Consider the following 23411-nt stretch of genomic DNA (forward strand, 5'->3'; position numbering starts at 1 on the left):
AGCCTGCGCACCGCAACGAAGAGTAGCCCCTGCTCGCCGCAAATAGAGAAAGCCTGTGTGCAGCCATGAAGACCAAACACAGACAAAACAAATAAATAAATTAATTAAAAAAAAAAAAAAAAGAGTAGATGGGTTGGGGCGAGGCAGGGTAGATGGAGGGGCAGAGGCAGATGCAGAGAAAGCAGGTAAGGAGCTATTACCTTATTAGTGCAGCTGTTACCTTAGTATTAGTCCAGAAGGCCGATGAGGGCGAGACCTTGTTAGTTTCTAAATGTATTTTGAAGGTAGAGCTGACAAGATTGGATGTAGGGTGGAGGAAGAGGGCAGAGTCAGAGAAGATAGCCAAGGTTTTTGGGCTGAGCAACTGCAAGAAAGGAATCTTCATTTACTGAGGAAAAGGAAATTGGGGAAGAAACACTAATTTGTGGGTGGATGGGTATGAGTTAGGATTTGAACGTGAGATGCCTGTGAGAGAGAGCCAGTGGAGGTTTTGAAAACGCAGTTGGATATGCGTGTCTGGGGTTGATGGGCTGGGTGGTTTGGGGGAGGAGATTGAACAATAGACCACTTGCTTGTTTGGCCAGAGCTTGCCGTCTGGTGTGTCTCCAGGGGCTGAGTAGGACGCTAAATGAATGAGGCGATGGGGAGTGGGTTGGCCTGTGGGAAACACCGTCCCGGTGGTGCCAGGTCTTCTCTCTTTTTAGAAAAGGTAGAAAGTTGGGATTTTTATCGGAAATTTCCTACAGTATTAAATGCTGAAAGTGAGGGTGTGGAAAAGGAAACGAGTGGGAGGGGCTGCTCTAAAAATCTGAGGATGAGGTGAGCAAAAGGACATAAAAAGAGGCATACGTGGGGGTTATGGAGTGGGGTGTGACAGACCGAGTGCGTGAGGGCGGGAAGGCAGACGCGGGGAGGGACAGAGACCAGAACAGTGCGCACCTGTGCACGTGGCTTGAGAAACACATAATTATGCAAACAGCTTGAGCCCCGCAAGTGCCCTTTCCTCGTGGCACTTCTCTCCATCTCTCTCTGAGGTTACCAGTGCTCTGAACTTGGTTTTCCTCTCTCCCGTGCACATCTTTACACTTTTACTAAATGTTGTTCGAGGGGATACACAAATGTGTGACTATTTTGCATGTTAGCTTTATATGAATGGTATCATACTCTACGTATTTTGTAACTTGCTTCTTTTAGTTAACATTTTGAAAGATTTATCTATGTTACTAGTATGATCTTATAATTTCTCTTCACCGCTAAATGTCCATTGTAACACTGTAAAGCTATTTATTCTTCTGGTAATGGACCTTTCAGTTGTTTCCCAGTTTTTATTGTTATAAAGAACACAGCAAGGACCGTTCTTGTGCTCCCACCCTTGTGCATATGTACAGTGCCTTTTCTAGAGTATATACTTAGGCATCAGACTGCTACATTAAAGTCAGTTTTTTTTTTCACCATTTTAGCATCACAGGCTTGCGTATCTGATGAAAGCTATGGACCTAACCAGAAAGATTATCTTTTCTAATATGCCTCCTTGGCCTATAGTAGGTGTGCAGTAATATTTATCCATTACATACTTCCCTCCTCCTCTATACCACATTCTAGAGAGGGAATATAAATAAGAGCTGGAGGCAAGCCATTGGGTAGATTTTTGTAGATCCTCCTGTGTTTAACGATGGGAATCACAGCCCTCATGCAGGTGCCTTGGCAGAGACAGCCTTTTGTTTGTTTGGATTTTTTGTTTAAAAATTATCCTTAAATGGCTGTAGGCCATGGATGTTTATTCCATCCACGTAGCCACATGCCCCACTGCTTCCTATTGCATTATACCTGGGTGTCACATGTTTGTATTACTTCCCTGGCCACTGAAGACATGATTTTATGAACCCTGGTATATATTCTCAGTTGTCTTACTGGTGCTCTTTTGTTTATTGACTTAACAAGTCTGTGGGTTGGGTAGGGCTCAGCTGGGAGGTTCTTTTGCTGGTCTGGTTTTTTTTTTTTTTTTTAACTATTGATATATATATATATATATTTTAATATTTATTTATTTGGCTGTGCTGGGTCTTAGTTGGCGCGTGTGGGATCTTCATTGCTGCACGCGGGATCTTTTAGTTGCGGCATGCGGGCTCTTAGTTGTGGCGTGTGGGATCTAGTTCCCTGACCAGGGATCGAACCCAGCCCCCCTGCATTGGGAGCACGGAGTCTTAGCGACTGGACCTCTAGGGAAGTCCCCCTGGTCTTGTTTGTTTGTTTTTTAAATAAATTTATTTATTTGTTTTTATTTTTGGCTGTGTTGGGTCTTTGTTGCTGTGCGCCGGCTTTCTCTAGCTGCAGCTAGCGGGGGGCCACTCTTCGTTGCGGTGCGCGGGCTTCTCATTGTCATGACTTCTCTTGTTGCAGAGCACAGGCTCTAGGCACGTGGGCTTCAGTAGTGGTGCAGGCTCAGTAGTTGTGGTGCACGGGCTTATTTGCTCCGTGGCATGTGGGGTCTTCCCGGGCCAGGGATCGAACCCGTGTCCCCTGCATTGGCAGGCGGATTCTTAACCACTGCGCCACCAGGGAAGCCCCCGCTGGTCTTGTTTGAGGTCTCGTACCGTTGCAGTCGTTGGCAGCTGGGACCGGAACATCCAAGATTGCTCTCTCAGCTTGTCTGGCACCTCAGGAGGGATAGCTAGGAGCTGTGACCTTCTCCGCGTGGCTAGCTTAGGCTTCTGTCTAGGGCAGATGGAGCCCGAGAGTTAGCATTCCGAGAGGGCATGCGTCACAATTGCTAGTGTCTCACTGAGGAATCCTAGCACATTTGGGGGAGGGGCCTACACTAGGGCTGAGTGCCAGGAGTCGTGGCTCACTGAGGGTACCAGGCTTTCCCCGTCCTGACAGGTACTTTCGTGACAGATGGAAACCAGACAGGCTTGGGACACCAGGCACCTCTGAGGGAAAGCATGAGATACCATAATGAAAACTGGGGACTAAATGAAAGTTGGCAAATTGTTGAATCCCCATCCCTTTCTTCTCCCTGTCTGCCAGAACTCTGAAGATTGGGGAATTTCTCTCTGAGGAAAAGGTTGCTGCAAAGAAGAAACAATCCAAGGGACAAGATGATCTCTTGAAAATTCTAAACATGATAATAGGAATGAAAGAACTCAACAGAAGGGTTGGAAGGTATAGCTGAGGAAATCTCCCAGGAAGTAAAACCAAAAAATGAAGAAATGGTAAATAGGAAAGAAAAAAAAAATTAGGGGACCAATACAAGAAGTTCAAAACCCAGCTATTTGGAAGTGTCATTGGTATGCTCCCATTTTCCAGCTGTGAAAAGTAAGGCTTTGCTAGGTGACTGGCTTAAGGGGGGTCATGTGGCTAACCCTGAGGTGAAGTTCAAACCCACGTCTCTTTGACTCCCAGCGGCACGGACCAGGCGGTTGAGTGCCCCTGAGTACCACATTGGTTAACGATCACAGGGTTGGTGTGGAGCTGCCTGTCACGCATTTAGGCAATATCCAGTCCCGAAGGGTTCTCCATAAAAGATTAACCTTTGAGATGATTAACATAGCTACAGAAGCCTTTGACTCCGGAGAGGAGAGAGAATGAGGCAGAATGAGTCAGATTGCCTTTGTTTCCTTGATGCTGATGATTAAGGTCAGTAGTTGAGAAGGATGGGAAGCACAGAGAGGGGGGAGAAGCATTGGAAACGCTGTGGTATGGGAAATGATAGAAGTTTATCAGGGAACAAATAAAAAATCTTTCCCAGAAGCAGTGGGGCAGTAGCTGCAGTGTTTGACCTGGGCCGCATCATCACGAAAGCGTCTGGCTCCACGCTGTAGCCTAGGAGAGGGAAGGCAGCGGTGCCGGCACCGTGGAGTCCCGGCAGAATCCAGAGGACTTTGCGGTATCTGGATCAGGTTAGTTACCCTTCCTGCTCCTCCACCCTCAAACTCAAATCAGAGCAAAAACTCAAGGCATTTTAAAAGCAGTGAATCCAAAAATGAGACTCTGGGAAGTGAGAAACGTATCGACAGTCTAGAGGGGGCACCAGTATTCAGGTGGCTCATGTGACAGGCACTCTGAGAGGCGCCTCATACGCACATCACCTTAGTTTACCCTCGGGAATCTTGAGAGGGAGGTGTTGAGGGACGCGGCGCTGCACCCCACTGCCCAGTGAGTATGGGCAAGGCAGGAGTGCGGGCCCAGATACATTGCCCCCGGCCATCTCCCAACTGTGAGAAGTGAGGTTACTCGAGAGTAAACTCCCTGAGGGTAGGGAGCTCATCTCTGCGGGTGTCCTGCCTGGCCGTGGGGCCCTACCCATTTGCTGAGTGAGTGAGTGAGTGAGTGAGTGAGTGAGTGAAAAGTACACGAGTGAATGGTCGTGTGTCTGGAGGACCGCTTATTGAACGTCTCCTGAAAAGTGCCCGGCTCCGTGTGTGCGCCCCCCGGTGTTCAGATTTGGATACCATAACTTGAATTTTAGAGTGCTCCTGTGGTTTGCAGAGCAGCTTCTCATGTTGGTTTGGTATTGGGAGGTAAGTGGGTATTACCCATCTTACAGCTGAGAAAAGCAGTTCATGAGTTAAGCGGTAGAATGTCAGTGTTTTTTCACTTACGGCATTGTTTCCCCTTAGGTTGTCACTAAAATATGAGTATAATGCACTGCAGGCTCTCAGTATTCTTGAATGCCCTTGTGGATATGGTATACTGTTAAAATATGATTAATAAAATTATCTAGTACTTAATATCATAGTTGGGAAAATGGATAAAATTTCTCATTAACAGCACCAAATCGACACTTCAGAATGCCTGCCAGGAGATGACAGGGTCCAGTGCTGCTTCTGACACCCCTTTATGTTGCTCAGTTTACTATTATGATAACCCATTGTGGTCTAATGATTTTTTTGAAAAAATACAATTATGATGCTGCAGGAATCAAGGAAGACAGAAGCGGGGTCGGTAGAGCTTGCTCTTGTGTGCAGGGTTAAGGACTAAGCGTGTTGTCTATTTTCCATTTATATATGAGAGCAAATGTATATACTTCTAAGCTGCATTACTATCCGGAACAGCTAAATTTTACAGTTGCTTGGAAGTGATTTCCAAGACAAAGCGTAAAAAGTAACATCTGCTGACTATTGTAATGAGCGCTCTATGGAGAATGGTAGGTGGCCCCCCGTTGCAGAGGATCGAGCGGAGTCGAATAAGCAATCCCTAGGGCTTGGTGTTCTGCCCTGGAGACTGGCACCGGCTTTAGAAACACAGTGACACAGGCTTGCTGTACAGACCAGCGTGCAGCCGCGAGTCAGCTGACACCGGTGTTAGGTTCATGGTCTGGAGGAAGTGGAATAAAACGGCCATACTCATCACACCTTGAACATTATGGTAAGCAGAGTCTTTCCGATGGAATTGTGTAGTCAGAGTTGTGCTTATGACTAATATCTGCCATGGTTTTTAGGAGTTTTTAAGGAAAGGACAGCTCTCCTCTGGCCCATTTCCCTTTCTTCTTTTGTCCTGTCTCCTGTTAAAAGCTGTGATATGATGTGGATAGACTGTAACTATCAATGTTTACAATTAGCTGTTTTCATTGTAATCTTTCTTGCTGCTCAAACTGTGTAACTGCGGTTTCTTGTTGAGGATATCTGTAATACTTTGCTGAGTCATTTTGGGTGAAGTGAATGGGGTAGCGTCTATTTTTAGCCCCTCAAGGCCCTGTGAGGACGACAGGAGGCAGAGTCCTGTGCGTCTGTTCGGGTTGTGACCACCTAGAGAGACTCGATTCCAATTTAAATAGGGCTTTCAGCCACTGAATAAGTAAAAAGTTCCTAGGAAATAACACGGTCACTTTTTTTGTACCTTATAAAAGATTTTTCTTTCCTCCTGTGAGAAATAGAGAATTTTAAAAGTTTAAAAGTCTACGTAGTAAAAGATTTGCTTATGCCTGTTTCCATCATTCATTTTTCTTTAGAGTTTGGCTCTTATTCTTTTCCTCCCAATTTCAGACTCTTCCATGCACTCTCCTTAAATTTTACCCCAGTTCTGTACAGAGGCTAATACCCTATTCATGACCCTTAAAGTAAAGCTTTCACATTCGCTTGCAGTAATGACATATGTTTTCCACCTGCTCTGTTTGTTCCAGTCATGAGTGTTCACTTTAAGAGAAAAAAAAAGTCACCTGTTTTCTTTAGACCATGTACTCCCAGAGGATCACGAGGAGATTTTTGTGATTTTAATTTGTATTGAGTCTCGTACAAGCCCTTGCTCGTACAGATATTGAATAATGGTTTTGACAGTGACTGACTTTTAACTGTAAGATGGGCATTTAGGTCCTTAGGCTCCCCCGTGAGCAAGATGCTGTATCCCTGGGAAGACAGAAGCCTCTCTGGGAGGTACATTAGTATTTTCACATTTTATCAGTAAGTGCCGGTGAATATACTTTATTAGTAAAATATGTATACTAAATTGAATCTAGAAACCTATAGTTTTTAAACTCTTATGTTCATTTAAATATTGATAATGTGTTTCTTTTGAAACATGGAAGATTTGTAAAGCTTTTATATTAAGACAAAAGTATACAAATACCTGGCTCTTACATACCTGGCAGTAAACTATGTGCATTTCTGTTCCCACGCAGAGCTCTGGTATCGAGACTTTAGTGGAGGAGCTCTGCTCCAGGCTGAAGGACCTGCAGAGCCAGCAAGGTGAGAGTGCCGCCTCCAAGGGCTATCCACGCACAGGGGGGTGGGGTCACCAGATCCTAGAATTGATCGGAAGGGAAAGGCAGCAGGAGCAATGTCTTTGTATTCAGTGTGTCACCAGGCCAGTGTCACGCTCTGTCTTTAGCTGCGAGTGGCTTCTGGGTCATTCCATAGCCATCACTGGTCGATAGATCCCTGCCCTCAAAGGGATGACTTAATCCACAAGTGCCCTCGTGGAAAGGAGACGTTTCATTGTGTTTGTCTTCAAACTGAAGCTCAGGGATCTGGAGCAATAATCTCTTATCTTTCCCATCCTTCTCCTCCCCCCCACCCCCCAAGTTAATATTTGCCTGTTGACATCAAGGCCTGCAAAGGTGTCAACTAATTATTTTAGGTTTGGAAGGAACTTTTGCCTTGACTCTTGAAATTCTTGGAAAGGCAGGCTTGACAAGCTCATTAAGTCATTTTGATTCGTGAACCCTCAGAGCTTCTTTTCTCAACTTCCCTGCAAGCCCATAGAATAAGAGTGACCTATTAAAGTTAAGGATCTTTATTTTACATGTCCTCTTCATGTTCATTTTGCTGCCCACCAAGCCTTGAGCCTTCTTTTTAATAAGGGCACAATTTATTTGTTCTAATCTGAGGGCAGTATCATGAGCTAAGCTAAGAGTAGAGCCCTCTGCTTCTATTTTAGTTGAAACCCAGCCCTCACCTAGATGTTAAGTAACAGAGAGCTAACTGTAATAACTTTCTTTACAGATTAGTGTTAGTCAAGATGAGGCAGTATGAAGTCGGTGAGTGCAGAGTTTTGTGAGAAAATATTTTTGGAATCTAAACAGGTGTTCTCTCCTTCTGGTGTAATTAGTAAGTACCCAGGGAATTTCAGTCTCTTAATTAAGTGCCTCTAGAGCCTCTGTCAGTGATGAGGTGAACCTCTCTCCATTCTCAGCCCAACGTTAATGTGGTTTAGCCAGAGAGTTCCCTCTGGCACACTGAAGAAATAGATTTTTATTAAAAAGATAAACTGGTGTAGCGTTCTTTTAAAGCCACAAAAGCCTATGTAATTTCTGATTAAATTTACTTAAGAAAAAAACAGGAGCATTTATTAACTAAATATAAGACAAATCTTTCTGAATTTTTGTTTCATAACAGAAGAGAAGATTCACAAAAAGTTAGAGGGGTCTCCCTCTCCAGAGGCAGAATTATCCCCTACAGCAAAGGATCAAGTGGAAATGTATGTAAGATTGTATTCAGTAATAAAGCGTGCATTTGTTAAAATCAGACTAATAACTGCTACATGGTTTACAGTTTTTTGTTTGTCATATTCTATTTAGTTTGATATTTTATAACTCAGGAATTTATTGAGCACTTACTGTGTGCTTGAAGCTGAGAATTCAAAGGTGAATAAGAGGTCTTATCTTTTTCATGCATATTGAATCAATATTTGTGAAATTCACGAATGACACAAACAAGGCCATTTAATGGTCCATTCATATAGGACTTTTGAAATTCACGCCAGTCCTTTGAGACAGCTGTAAGCAATTAGGCTTGTCCTTGTTTTATACACAAGGAAGCCAAGTTCCCATTGCTGATTACAGAGGGAACTGGGCAAGTCATTGACCTTGTTGGACTTGTTTCCTAAAGATGCTTTTCTGTCTTTCTTTGTAGATGGTTCGTATTTAAATTGACTGCATTGTAAGGAGACTTCCTTATTATACATTTTATTTGAATCTTCTCAACTTCTAAATCTGAAGGGAAAAAGAGTACTTAGTTGGTTGTGCTGCTGTGCTGTCCAGCACAGTAGCCGTAGCCGTAGCCATGTGCGGCTGTTGGCCGTTTGCGACATGGCTGTTTCAGGTTGAGAGGTGCCGTGTGTGTCATACCCATCAACGTTCAAAGACTTCATTTAAAAAGAATGTAAAACACTACATTGATAGTTTTTACTGTTGATTACATGTGAAATGATAATGTGGATATATTTGGTTATGTAAAATATATTATTGGAATTAATTTCACTTTCTTCTTTCGCATTTAATGGGATTCCTAGAACATTAAAAAGTACTTATGAGGCTCATAATATATTTCTGTTGGACAGCTCTGGTCTAGATTGAAAAGGAGAGTCAAGTATAGGCCCTTTGAACACCCGGCCTTTTATCACTTCATGTGTGACCTTGACTTGCCTCCAGAATGACAGTCCCCACTTTGGTAGCCATCCTGACTCTCGAGTCTTCCTTTGTCAGTCTGTCTTGCTCTGAAATCTTCAGTGGCTACCAGTTTCCTAGCAAACTGAAAACGCTTCTTTCCTGTTTTCAAGCCCTCTGAAGCCAGCCTCCCTGGTTTTCCGGCCCTGGGTTCCCAATGGTTGCTGGTCTAATGAGGCACCGCATCTTCGTGTCCTCACACAGGTTCCCACGCCTCACAGTTATACTCACCAGACCGCTGCGCATCTGGCACGTCAAGGCTCAGCTGTGGTCCGCTTTGTCTGATTGTTCTAGGCCTCACCAGCATCCCCTTTTCTGAACACTTGAATTCCAAGAAACCTGCCATTTCTGAGGGTCTGCTTAATGCTGGGCATTGCACTTGCCTCCTGAGAAAAGATTCGATAACAACAGTCACTGAAGGTGTCGTTCTGACTCATTTCGCATGTTAATTCCTTTACTCCTCACAACTCTGTGAGATAGATACTATAATTACTCCGTTTTCTAGGCCACAGAGAGGTTAAGGATCGTGCCTAAGGTCACACAGCTAGGAAATAGCAGAGTGAGGATTCAGACTCAGGGAGTGCGGCTCAGAGCTCATGCTCTCGACTGCTTTGCTCTCCAGCTTTTCACCTACATCTGCTTCCAGTGCTCATAGCAGCCTTGTGAGGTAAGTCATAGTATCACCATCTTACAGGTGAGGAAAGGGACCAAGACATTACATGATTAGCTTAAAGTCACAAGCGTAGTAAATGACTGAGCTGAGATTCAAATTCAGATATTTCGTATCAAAATATTACATTCTTTCCCCTGTATTAATTTGTAACTAGTGACTTACGAAAATCCAAATTTTAAAGAACAAAGTCAACTTAACGTATTTTCTAAATATTCCTATAGTGCTTTTCTCACTGCTGAACGTAAGGGTGCTTGATCCATAGAACTAAATATAAAGTATATTTTACAGTATTATTAATTTTTAAAAAGTTACTCATTCACGGGTGACGTAAACGCTGACTCTATTGAAATGAAATATCCCATTTCTCCGATTGGTGATGTTGTTTTTACTATATCTGATACGTCTGAGCGCCCACTTTTGAATTCTCTACTTGCTTTTCAGGTACTATGAAGCATTTCCACCACTTTCTGAGAAACCAGTTTGCCTGCAAGAAATCCTGACTGTGTGGAACAAGTCTGCAGTCTGTTCTTACCCTAGCTCTTCTTCATCGTCCACAGCCCCACCAGCTAGCACAGACACGTCCTCCCCGAAGGACTGCAACAGCGAAGGTGAGCTCATCAAGGAGAGAAGCAGCGACATGCCCACCACCGTGCACGAGAAAACCCAGAGCAAGAGTCAAAACGAGAAGGAGAACAAATTTAGGAATGGCACAGGTGAAGAAAGGCCGGCTTTGTACAAAAAGCAAATCCGACATAAGCCTGAAGGAAAGATGCGCCCTCGCTCCTGGTCTTCCGGCTCCAGCGAAGGAGGCTCGAGCTCAAGTGGTAATCAGGGAGAGTTAAAAGCATCCATGAAGTGTGTGAAAGTGAGACACAAGGCACGAGAAATCCGAAACAGAAAAGGGCGGAATGGGCAGAGCAGGCTTTCACTGAAGCATGGCGAAAAGGCGGAAAGAAGCATGCATGCCGGAAGCAGCAGCAGCAGCAGTGGTTCCATCAAACAGCTGTGCAAGCGGGGTAAAAGGCCGCTGAAGGAGATGGGCAGGAAAGACGCCGGGAGCACTGAAGGAAGAGACCTGCACCTGGAGAGCAGAACCGACAGAGAGTACAAAGAGGAGCCGTTGTGGTATACCGAACCGATTGCTGAGTATTTTGTTCCTTTGAGCAGAAAAAGTAAACTAGAGACCACATACCGAAACAGGCAAGATACAAGCGATCTGACCTCAGAAGCAGTAGAAGAATTGTCTGAATCAGTGCATGGTCTTTGTATCAGCAACAATAATATTCATAAAACATACCTCGCAGCAGGTACTTTCATTGATGGTCATTTTGTAGAAATGCCTGCAGTTATAAATGAGGACATTGACCTCACTGGGACCTCATTCTGTTCTCTGCCGGAGGACAACAAATACTTGGATGATATTCATCTATCAGAATTAACGCACTTCTATGAAGTGGATATTGACCAATCCATGTTGGATCCTGGTGCCTCAGAAACAATGCAAGGAGAAAGTCGGATTTTGAATATGATTCGACAAAAAAGCAAAGAGAAAACAGATTTTGAGGCAGAATGTTGCATAGTGTTAGATGGAATGGAGTTGCAAGGGGAACGTGCAATATGGACAGATTCTACCAGCTCTGTGGGCGCTGAGGGCTTATTCCTGCAAGACCTTGGCAGTCTGGCTCAGTTCTGGGAGTGCTGTTCATCCAGCTCTGGCGATGCCGACGGAGAGAGTTTTGGAGGAGATTCTCCAATTAGACTCTCCCCGATCTTAGACAGCACAGTGCTCAATCCGCATTTGCTTGCTGGCAATCAAGAGCTCTTCTCAGATATTAATGAAGGATCTGGTATAAACTCTTGTTTTTCAGTGTTTGAAGTGCAATGCAGTAATTCTGTTTTACCATTTTCTTTTGAAACACTCAACTTGGGAAATGAAAATACAGATTCTAGTGCTAATGTGCTTGGAAAAACACAGTCTAGATTACTAATATGGACCAAAAATAGTGCCTTTGAAGAAAATGAACACTGTTCTAATCTTTCAACAAGAACTTGTAGTCCATGGTCCCATTCAGAAGAAACACGTTCAGACAATGAGACATTAAACATTCAGTTTGAGGAATCCACACAGTTTAATGCAGACGATATGAATTATGTAGTTCCTAGAGTCTCGTCAAATTATGTAGATGAAGAACTTCTAGATTTTTTGCAAGATGAAACTTGCCAGCAAAACAGTAGAACTTTAGGAGAAATTCCGACATTAGTTTTCCAAAAAAAATCTAAACTAGAATCTGTCTGTGGTATTCAGCTAGAACAAAAAACAGAAAACAAAACCTTTGAAACTACGCAAGTATGTAGTGAAAGCAGCCCACGTGGAGATGGCTACAGCTCAGGGGTTATTAAAGACATTTGGACAAAGATGGCAGATAGAAATTCTGTAGCTGTGGTGGAAGTAGAAAGGATTGATGATGAGTTGTTTTCGACAGATGTAAATAACTGCTGCTGCTGTTTGGACGCTGAAGCTAAAATGGAGCCCCTCCAGGAGCCTAATAAGGCTGTGCAGAGATCCGAATATCGTCTGTGGGAGGGACAGAAAGAGAACCCAGAGAAAAGAGCTTTTGTTTCTGGTGAGCTATCAAAGGTGGATGGTGGTGATTACACTACCCCCTCTAAACCTTGGGATGTGGCCCAAGATAAAGAGAACTCATTCATTCTTGGAGGAGTTTATGGAGAGCTCAAAACCTTTAATAGCGATGGGGAATGGGCAGTAGTACCACCCAGTCACACAAAAGGAAGTTTGTTACAGTGTGCAGCTTCTGACGTGGTGACAATAGCTGGTACAGATGTCTTTATGACCCCAGGAAACAGTTTTGCTCCTGGTCACAGGCAGTTATGGAAACCCTTCGTGTCATTTGAACAGAATGACCAGCCGAAGAGTGGGGAAAATGGATTGAATAAGGGGTTTTCTTTTATCTTCCATGAAGACTTATTAGGAGCTTGTGGTAACTTTCAAGTTGAAGATCCTGGACTTGAATATTCATTCTCTTCCTTTGACTTAAGCAATCCATTTTCACAAGTTCTTCATGTAGAATGTTCATTTGAACCCGAAGGGATTGCATCTTTCAGTCCTAGTTTTAAACCGAAATCAATCCTCTGCTCTGATTCAGACAGTGAAGTTCTCCACCCCAGGATATGTGGCGTTGACAGAACACAATACAGGGCTATTCGGATCTCTCCTAGGACTCACTTTCGCCCTATTTCTGCATCTGAACTGTCCCCAGGAGGAGGAAGTGAGTCAGAATTTGAATCTGAAAAAGATGAAGCAAATATCCCCATTCCTTCTCAAGTTGATGCATTTGAAGATCCACAGGCAGATCTCAAACCACTGGAAGAAGATGCAGAGAAGGAAGGCCATTACTATGGAAAATCAGAGCTTGAGTCTGGAAAATTCCTTCCCAGGTTAAAAAAATCTGGAATGGAAAAGAGTGCTCAAACATCACTGGATTCCCAGGAGGAATCAGCTGGGATTCTGCCAGTAGGAAAGCAGAATCAGTGTTTGGAATGTAGCCTGAATGAGTCTCTGGAAATCGATTTAGAAAGCTCAGAAGCAAATTGTAAAATAATGGCACAATGTGAAGAAGAAATTAATAATTTTTGCAGTTGCAAAGCAGGTTGTCAGTTCCCTGCTTACGAAGATAATCCAGTTTCTTCAGGACAGCTGGAAGAGGTATGTGTCAGTGTGTATTGGTATTTGGTAAAAGCATTTGATCAGACTTTCATTCTAAAGAACAGTCATTTCAGACAGTGAAAGATAGGGTTAAATTATTGGAAATTTAGTTTAAATGTCTTAAAACTTAACATTCTGATGATTTTTACAGAAGGACTTAACGTGGACTTGATATTCATAAATTTGAACTAGACAGTAGACATTCTCTGCAAAGATATTTTTAAATAAATCAGGATATGAGATGTTTCTGTGTTGTCTTAATGTGCACGTACTGTGCTTAAAGCAAAGCCTGGCATGTAAGTGCTCCAGCTTTCAAAAATTGATGAATCCAGAAGTCGCTGTTTACTCTTCAAAAGGTCCTTTGCTCTTCAGAAGTGGCAGCAAAGGGTTTCTTTACATAGGAGGCCTGTCTAATTGTCTCTGAAACACTGATTAGCTTATTGAAACTTATGTTTTACATGTAAAATAAATTACATCTCTATAGAATTCTCTAAAATTTATCGTGGTACATGTAAAAATTAAGCCACAATCCAAATGCAACAAAATAGCTTCTACAGAACCCATACAGGTGGACTTTGCTTTATACGAAGTACATATTCCTGAGGTTACATGAATGATATGGGGCAACCTATCAAATGAGGTTAACAGTAATAGCTTTGTTAATGGGAGTCATTGTACCATTTGACTATTCCTAAACTGAGTGAGTATACAAGAGATAACACTTAAGGCAATAACCTGTTTCACAAAAAAAGCACAGTGCTCTGGCCTTTTTCCAGGGGCAGCTTTTAAGAAGACAGTTGGAGGTGTTTAGAAGTCAGGCCACCTGTGGCTGGAGAGCAGCTGTGTCGCCCTTCCTCCCATCTGTCCCCCCGCACACTCTGACCACCCTTCACATGGCTCAGTCTCACTGGTACCATGAGGCTCCCTCAAGCTCCCATGTCCCCCACTGACGCATCCCTCATTCCTCTTCTCTCCCCTGCTGCATCCCCACCTGCATCAGAAATCATTTCTCCCTTCTTTTAATTTTCATGTGCTCTATGCCTCTTCTTTTAATTGCATTTGCCCTTTTTCATGAGTCATTGATGTACTTTCTTCATTAGATTATAAGCTCCTTATGGATACAGGTCATGCCTTACTCACTTGTCGGCCAGGTGCTGAGGTGTGGACCTGAGAGCATGTGATGGTCGGAAGCCCCAGAGGCAACTCGAGAATCAGTGCTCCCATGAGCTGGCCTGGGGATGTTAGACATGAGTAGGACCCCACTGAAACGCTGAAATCTGAACTGCTCAGAACAACAACAAAAAATAATGTTGTTAGGCTTTATCTGTTTGTTTATTGCCCCACTTTTCTTCCTTAAAAGTTCCTTTATGTACTTTGTATTTCACCTGGTTCCAGATTGGGAAGAAAGAAAAAGAGGAAAGGAGCGAGATTCTGCATCATACCATTACCATATTCCTTAGCTTTCTAGCATGTTGATGTATTTATGTGTTACCAGGATTTTGCATTGTCCTGAAAGGTCTTGGCTGCCAGTAAAGTCCTCAGAGGACACGGGGGTTGTCCGATGTCCTAGCTGTCATCAGTCCTCACAGCCCCGCTCTCTCAGCAGCATCGCTTACAGTTCAGAGCCGGGGGGGAGCTCACTTCACAGGTTCATCTGAGGTACAGAAAGGTTGAGCGTGGCCTGAAAGGACAGGCTGGGGCCAGATCTGTGCCTTTTCACTCTCTCACACTGCCTGTCAGTCTTGGGGAGCTCCTGCCAGGGTCTTCTTCCCCTCCTTTCCTGAGGGAGGGCAGTCTTTACAGAGGGCAAAGCTCTGTTTTAAAAGTCACTAGCTGCCAATCTGTTTCAGAGCAAGTGGTCTAGAAGGTAGGATTTCTAATAGAATTGGTACCCAGGAGCATGAATTATGATCCTTTTCAAAAATTTAGTTGAGTTCAATTCAGCAAACATTTATTAAACATTTACATGTTCTGTGCCCATCGCTAAGGTAAGTGACCTGGATGAACAAGACACTGTCCTTGCCCTGGGAGAGTTCAGTCTAGTCCTGAAGACCAGTTGGCAAACAGATCACTTCTTTTCCTTGACGTAGGTAATTCACTCCGGGGTTCCAATTCAGGAGTTACAGGAGGGTATGTACACAGTGCATGGGTCCCTCCCCAGCGGCAGCCGTGAGTGTGAGGCCCGCTGCGTATCCTCCGAGGATACTGTGTGCTTGGAGAAGCAAATACCTGTTCACGTATGTTTCCTCCTACTTTTTTATTTATTTATTTATTTTGGCTGTGTTGGGTCTTCGTTTCTGTGCGAGGGCTTTCTCTAGTTGCGGCAAGCGGGGGCCACTCTTCATCGCGGTGCGCGGGCCTCTCACTGTCGCGGCCTCTCTTGTTGTGGAGCACAGGCTCCAGACGCGCAGGCTCAGTAGTTGTGGCTCACGGGCCTAGTTGCTCCACGGCATGTGGGATCTTCCCAGACCAGGGCTCGAACCCGTGTCCCCTGCATTGGCAGGCAGATTCTCAACCACTGCGCCACCAGGGAAGCCCTACTTTTTTTTTTTTAACTGAGATGACACTTTATTATAATCACCCTTCCTTTTTTATTTTCTGCATATTATTGCATTGTATGGATGTACCAAAATTTCCTAGCCAGGTCCTTATCTTTTAGGCTGTTTGGGTGGCTTGGGGAGGGTGAGCATAGGGTGCCGTGGGGTCCCGGAGGAGAACCGACCCGGCCCGTGAGAGTTGAGGAGGGCTTTTGCACGCACCTGAGCATCCAGGGCAGAGAGGAGGAGGCAGGACGCTCCAGGCAGAAGCAACAGCGCGCACAAAGGTAGAGAGGCTTGAAGTTTCTCACGTGTGCAGGGGAGCTGCCAACGTTTAGGTCGTGGCTGCTGAAGTAGGAGCGAAAAGGTGAGGAGCAGAGTGTGCCAGGGTGCCCATTATTTGTGCATGAGTTGGTGGCAAGAGCGTTGTCTGTGTCACTTGCTTGATTGCTGCCTCCATGTCGTGCACTTTAAGGCACAGAGAAGCAGTAGAAGGCCCCGCCCTGTCTCCGGGAATTCCGGAGAGGAGGCCTCCCGCCAGGAGTGTGCCAGGGGAGTCGGAATACTCGGATGAGCGGAGGGTGCTCCGGCCCAGCCCCCCTGTGCCGGCTCTGTGCCCACAGCTGTGCCACCATTACCCTACTGAATGCCCGTAGTGACTTGCCGCCGTGGGCTTATTCCCCCCGTGGCGGCTGCGGACACGTAGGCCCAGAGGGTGGGATGCCTGCCCCAGACCCCAGCGTAAGGGCAGAGCCCAAGTTCCTTCCAGAACGGGGCGCTTCCCGTCAGTAAAGGAAAACTTAGGACAGCAGCGTCCCTTGCTGGTCTCTGTTGCACAGGGTATCTCTTCATTTACATTTCCTCTCTCCTCTTCCAAAGAACAAGGCTTATTACAGGAGGCTTTCTTTTCCTTCTGTGATGCAAATAACTGAGAGCTGACTGTGTCAGAGGGCACTATTCAGTGCTCTATTCCCAGAGCAGAACTCACCTTTCTCTTCACCAGAACTAGGACTGTCTAGTGAGAATTTAAAGCAGTGAGCCTTAACCTAACTTTCACCTTCTAAAAAATTACTGAGTATTACATCTGTGGCTAAAGACGTTTCTGATAAGCCTTTCTGGATCAAGTTCATGTTCTTCTCTCTCTCTTTTTTTTTTTTTTTTACTGTTTCATTCATACATTAAATATTTATTAAGAGCCTACTATGTCTGGGCGCTATTCTAGGTGCTAGGTATAAAGGAATAGACAAAGACCCCTGCGTTTGTGGAGGTATATTCAATCAACAATATGAAGTTACACAGTATGTTAGAATCCCAATGCTGTGGAAAAGAAGAGCCGGATAAGGGATGTGGTGGGATGGGAGTGCTTGGAGGAGTTTGCCATGATAAATGCGGAGTCAGGGCAGGCTTCCTTGCCAAGGTACAACTGAAGAAAGGCTTCCAGGTGGCACGTGAGCCAAGAAGCTACCCAGAGGGAGCGGGAGAGCACTGCTGAGGCAGAGGTGTGCCTGGATCATCCAAGCTTGTGTTCTGTTCCGTTTTCCATTTCTTCCATTCTTTCTTCATTCTTTTCGTTCTCAACCAAGTCAGAAGTTGAATTAATACATTAAACAGACATTATTTAAGCAAAGCCTGGTTATCTTTTGCAGCCTAGAAGTTGGAAATAGCTAAGTGGAAAGATGTCATAACGCATATTCATTGACCATGTATTCGGTGTAACATGAAACAGGAAAAATAGTCCTTGCTGTTGGAATTGACATTCAAATGGAGAATGCAGAAAATATCCTAAAACTGTGCCAGAAACGGCATGATCTAACAGTGATTTCAGCAGGGGAGGGAGAGAGAAAGTGGTGTGCTAGATAATCAGGGACTTTGGCCAGGGGGAACCTTTTCTTGAGGCCAGCAGACATGGAGTATCTACTTTGTGCCAGGCCCTGTTCCTGGAGGTGTGAAGATCAGTAAGATGGGCTTGCTGCCCTTGCGCTCACCGTCTGGTTCTGCCTGTATCTCACCTCCTCCTGTTCATGCTGACCCAGCCCCCCCCCGGCTACACCTTGGCCCCTCCAGCCTGCCTTCCCCCACCGCATCCTGTCTGTCCCAGTGAATTCTCTCCCCTTTCTTACTCTTCACCTCACTCACACAATCTCAAGAAAGGATTAAAGATAAGCAGTCTGACTGCACTCACATGAATAAAACACTGATCCTTCCACAGCCTGCCCCAGACACTTCCTTTCTCAAATAGGAACTTGTTACCTTCAAATCCATCTCTCCTTGGTAGTGCCTTGGGGATGATCGGGAGACTGCTGTCCAGGGAGCCATCCTTGCTCCTCCTGGATAGCACCAAGTAATCTGTTCGCAGATAGGTATGCCTTGGAGAGAAGGCAGAGCCTTTCCAGAAGGGTCTTATAGTGCTGTGAATTATGTGCCAGATGCAGGAATCAACCTTGCATTAACTGCAGACCTGACATGTTGCTGGCTTCATTTGCGTTAACCCTGGCCTTGTTGTCGCTGTTGCCCTTGGTATCTGTTTATCTAATAGGTTTACCAATTTTTATCGTTAGAATACTCTGCACGAGAAAACGGTGAAGGTTAACTGACCGCTCTGGATAGACAGCAGAAATTCTTCAGTTTCTAATTGAGGGGTATTTCTGAAAAGTTAAATGAAAATCAGAATTTGAAATATATTTCCCATTTAGTAAGTAATAAAAATCACACATTACTGAATCAAAAAGTTTTTGATAAAGTAAAATAATTTACTTTGTTTAGGAGAGTAACAAAATCCTATTAGAGAATTGAAGATCATCAGTTGCTAAAACAGTTCAGGTTTTAAACTTGAACATGTAATGAAATGTCTTCTAAAACAAAGGTGTATGCAGTGCTTACAGGTCGTATGCATCGGGCAGGCACTTGTTGAGACTGGGATGGGTGATGGGAGCTACAGAGACGCCCAAAGCAGGCCTTACTTACCCTGGGAGGGCCTGTTGTCAGGCACAGTGAGGAAGCAGCAGGGGAGACCCCCAGCACACCAGGATGCCCCCGGGGTGGCTGCCCCGGCCACGCCTCCTGACGACCGCTCACGAGGACGCTCCTTGATCACGCATGACAGCCACACTGCATCTAGTCCTTGCTGCCCAGGCAGGTGGGCGCGTCCAGCTGGGACGTGAGCGCTCCACCAGCGGAGGGTGGGCGTGGGCGCCTTCCCCTCTGCCAGGGCCGTGGGTGTGCACGGAGTACGGGGTCACTCCTGGTCTCAGGAGTCCTGCCCTCCTCTCATTTCGATGTCTGTTTCCTGTTTTGAATTTGAATTACTATCAGTTTTATTACTTGGTTTTAGTCTCAACTTCCTTCTGGTTCTCATCGAAGCAGATAATTGTTATAAAGACATTAGGTTGGTAACTTTGCCTATAAAACTTCCTCTGTCCCGTTTCTTCTTTGACGCCCTCCTGCCTGAGTGTGTGAAGGAGAAGAGGGTCCTCCTTACTTTCTCTCGAGCACCTCACACGAGCCACCCCGTTATCTCTGTACTTCCAGAATCTAAAAACTTGCCTTATTTGAGGCTGTTTCCTTATGTTTTTGCCTTGTCAGAGTTTTGTTGTGTTTTTTAAAAAGACTTTTTATTCCATTTCCAATATAAGTGCTTTTTAAGAAAAACTTCCTTTATATGCTATGAACACGTTGGCTTTTTGTATTCACTTTGTCTAGAACGGTAAAAACAAAAAACCCAAAAAAACCCTCACCAGTTCAGAAATCCTGGGTTTGTAGTCCACAGTTAATAACGCTTGAATTTTTTCCCCTTTATTTTGGAAGTTTGTGAACTTTGTCTATATTTGGTTTAATCTAAACAGTTTCCTGTATTGAACACTGATGTACAAGGAATAAATAGAAGTCAAGAAAAACAGACCTGGTGGGAAAAAGCCTTGTACTCTCCTCTTTTTCCTGCCTCAGAATGTGAAGGTAAGAAGACCTGCATTAGGTCATTCATTCATCCACTCAGACTTCTAATTCATTAAGAGCAGTAAATTCTTTTGCTGTAAAAATCAGTCCAAAAACATTCTGTGTGGCCAGCGTTTGTCAGGCACTGGGGGCGCAGAGATGCACGAGGACGGGACCCTGCTCTAACGCCCATCACAGCCTGGCGGGGCGGGGCGTGGAAACGCACAGGAGCAGCACCGGCCCTGACGGCTCCGTGCCTGCTGTGCCTGCTCCCCGTGCGAGGTGGAGCGGGGAGTCCTCGGCTCGGGGGGGCCTGCAGGAAGGGCCCCGGTGGGAGGGCTGGGGAGAGGTAGTCCCCGTGACAGGAGCGGCCTGAGCCAAGCCCGAGGGTCTGCGGCAAGTCGGGCCGGGGGACAGGGACCCGCTGGGCCCAGCTGGGTCGTAGCTGAGGCTGGAGAGAGGCGGGGGGCGGGGTGAGTTGGCGCGGAGGTTCGGGAGCTCCGCTGAGTTAGGCGGAGTTGAACAGGCAGGAGGAGAGGGCCACTTAAAGGAGTTCACGTTGGAGGGTATCAGGTCAGGTGTGTTTTTTAAAACAGTTCTAGCAGCAGAATGGAAGGGGGAAGGAATTGAAAAACTGAAGAGCCCCTGCTGGGGTTCTTAGGCTCTTGCAGTGATCTGGGCGTGACAGGATAAAGGCCTGGACTGAGGCACTCGTGGGGGCATAGAGAACAGCATCGAGAGGTTTTGTGGAGGATGCCGGAGTTTGCTGAGTGACTTTCTGTGAGTAGTGAACAGCAGGAGGGAGTTAGGGGAGACCGGGTAGAGAGGGACATCGGAGCAGTAGCAGATTTGGTGAAGATGATTTTAGTCTGTGAGCCTCCCAGGTGGACATACTCAGAAGCTATAAAAAGATCCTGATCTGAAATGTTGGGAGAAGTGAGAACTAAGGAGGCAGACCGAGTGGTCAGCTCAAGACTCTGAGCTTGTGCAGACCGCCGTGGTCCCCTGGGCTGTCAGCTGCAGCACTTCATCAACGGTCTCTCCGGTCAGAGCCCTGGGGGCAGGTCAATCTCCTGTTAGTATTTGCATGTTCGCGTGTGTGTCGTCTCCCCAGCTCATGTGTAGTTAACCTGGAGCAGTGACGTTCCTGACTGCCCGCGGGGCCTTGCACACGCTGGGGGCTCCAGACGCCTGCGCTGACCTGCCCTCGCAGCCTGGCCTCAGCCGACTGGAGGGAAGGCTGGGATTGTTTGCTTCTCTCTGTTCTGTGGGCACAAGAAACGGCTTCCCCAGCCCTGCCTTCCTCCTTCCCAAAGGGTCATAAGGGGAGCGTAGAGCAGAGTCTTTATTTTCAGCATCTTTTTTATATAACAGCATTTATTAAAGGCCTGTTCCTCCATCATTAGCTAGTATTTGGATTGCTCTTCATGATTTACGAGGTGCTTTCAGTCTTTTATACAACCCCCGTGAAAGCCTGGTTTTCAGATGAGGAAGCTAAGTCTCCGGTTGAATGCCCAGAATCAGGCACTAGCCATGCAGCTCAGGCTTGAGTGCAGAGGCTTGCTGTCCACAGCAGCTGTCTGCACTTGGTGCCCCAGAGACACCGGGGTGATAGGAGTGCAGACCGGACCTTGACCTCAGTCCAGTCCGGTGCACTGGCTGAGTGAGTCCCAACTGCAGTTAATGGGAGTGCAGGTGGGGAGGGCCGGGGACCCTGGAGCAGTGCAACAAGAGGACACCCACACGCAGGAAGGACCCAGAAGGAAGGAGGGACGCGGTGGCAGAGCAGGCAGGGCCGGGGTGGGGGACGGCTTGGGGTGACTTCCGAGCACACTGAGTTGGTGCTCCGTCACTGTGTCGCGGGCTGTCTCCGCAGCCTCCGTCCGGTTTTCTGTTGTTAGTGAGGAATGCGCTTCAGCTCTCAGCTCCAGGTCCGTGGTTATCTGTACAGTGCCTTGTAGGTGCTGTATGTGGTCATCAGTCCATTCAGCTTTTTATAAATTGTGGAGTGGCATGCAGGGAAACTCTCAGTGGATAAGTGTGGTGACCAGGCTTTTGAATGACCTTGAACTCACTACCGTGAGTTAAATCCTTGCACGGTTGCCGTCATGAAGTGTGGTGCTTTCAGCCTGTGGGGTGGGGGCATAGTCTCAGGAGAAGCTTAGCCAGGAAGCAGGCGGCCTTCTCGCCCACTCAGCAGCCGTGACTGCTGACGCTCGTCCCCGCTCCTGAAGCCTCTGACGTCGCTGATGATTACTGAGAAGCCTGTGCAGCTCTGAGTCTGACCTGGGAGCTCCAGCCTCCCTGGGAAGGAGGGCAAGGAGGATTGTCCCTTTTTCCTGTGAGTCAGGAGATGGAGGCCCCAAAGGAGGAGGAGGCAGTGTGGCCCCGGAGCAGGGGCAGCGAGGGGCCCGTCGGCACGAAGGCCCAGCCCCCGCCCTGCTGTGTGCCCACACACACACCCACTCCGCACATATTTCGTGCATGCTTGCCTCATGCCAGGCACTGTTCTAGGGGCTGGGGACACAGAGCCGTCGTCCCTGCCCTCCTCATCAGCTCACCTCTGAGCAGGACCTGAGGGAATCAGGACACAAGCGCCTGACGGCTGGGGCAAGGTCCAGGCAGGAGCAGGAGTGCACGCGCTGTGGCTCCTGTGTGCCTGGCACGTGGGGCTGGCGGGGGAGGGGCAGGTCAGGCGGGCAGCAGAGAGTCTGACCACAAGGGCCTTGCAGACTGTGTGCCACAGTCTGTCCCACACGTCTGTCCCACGCGTCCGTCTCCAGAGGTCATACACTGGATTCAAAACATTTGGAAAGCTCACTTAGAAAAGTGTTTGTGTTATTTGAGTCTTAAAGCGAGAGCCCTGCAGGGAAACAGTATAGGTAATAGTGGGGGGGATCCGCTCCATCTGTGGGCATATCCGAGCCAAGGAAATGGTTATCTTCCCCACCTCGTACGAGTGGTGACCAAACGCGGTGGGGCGCGGGGATGATGAGAGCTTGGTAGGCGAGCTGAGAAAAAGATGACGGCCCAGAATGGGTGAGGGTGAGGGTGAGGGGTCCCCTGCCTCATGGGAGAGCAGGGCGTCCTCCCCAGCTGTCCTGCGGCGGGCCGGCCCCAAGCCCAGGGCTTTCGTTAGTAGCAGCTGTGGAAGGTGTTAGTGTGCCAGCCCGAACTTGAGGCTGCACACAGGTGATCTCTGAACTTGCACAGAAATCTGTGAGGGCAAATGGTGATCCTGTTTTAGAGATGAGAGAACTGGGGCTCCAAGAGGTTCAATAATTTGCTCCAAGTTACATCACAAGTAAGTAGCATCATCAGGAATCAACTGACGTCTGTCTAATCCCAGAGCCTGGGTTTTTTCATGAACCTACACTAGTAAGTTTGAGGGCCTGAGGCTGTCAGAACTAAAGGTCACGGAGAGTACAGCCTTTTGTGGGAGGCCAAGCAGGGCCCAGGCTTGCCCGCCCGTGACGATGGCAGGAGGGCCCATGGTCATCGAGCTGACCCTGCCGCTGCTGTGACGCGTGGGGTGGCATGCCAGCTCATCAAGCACCTCGCAGTAACTGCTGGAATGCTGACACCCTTTCCATGGAGTTAAGGTGATTGGGGGGCCAGTGTAGGTTAAGGCCGGTGGGCATCAGCCCTGGCTGTGCTTCAGACTCA

The 23411-nt window shown here is 46.6% G+C and overlaps 1 protein-coding gene across 10 annotated transcripts in view; it reads left to right on the forward strand.

The window, feature by feature from the left end:
* The window catches only part of KIAA0232 (KIAA0232 ortholog), an 89303-nt gene that overhangs the window by 60412 nt on the left and 5480 nt on the right, over nt 1-23411 (forward strand). For 5 of the 10 annotated variants that reach the window (XM_036853093.1, XM_036853089.1, XM_036853090.1 and 2 more), the window contains 4 exons: nt 6617-6683; nt 7833-7914; nt 9996-13278; nt 19658-19766. In XM_036853093.1, the coding sequence (XP_036708988.1) occupies nt 6617-6683; nt 7833-7914; nt 9996-13278; nt 19658-19766 (3541 nt within the window). Of the gene's footprint in view, nt 1-3027; nt 5368-5399; nt 6372-6616; nt 6684-7439; nt 7791-7832; nt 7915-9995; nt 13279-19657; nt 19767-23411 lie in introns of those variants that run through there. The other 5 variants (XR_005019996.1, XM_036853092.1, XM_036853094.1 and 2 more) reach the window with 4 other exon arrangements.

The sequence above is a fragment of the Balaenoptera musculus genome, chromosome 5 (assembly GCF_009873245.2).
Source record: "Balaenoptera musculus isolate JJ_BM4_2016_0621 chromosome 5, mBalMus1.pri.v3, whole genome shotgun sequence".
Classification (NCBI taxonomy): Eukaryota; Metazoa; Chordata; class Mammalia; order Artiodactyla; family Balaenopteridae; genus Balaenoptera; species Balaenoptera musculus.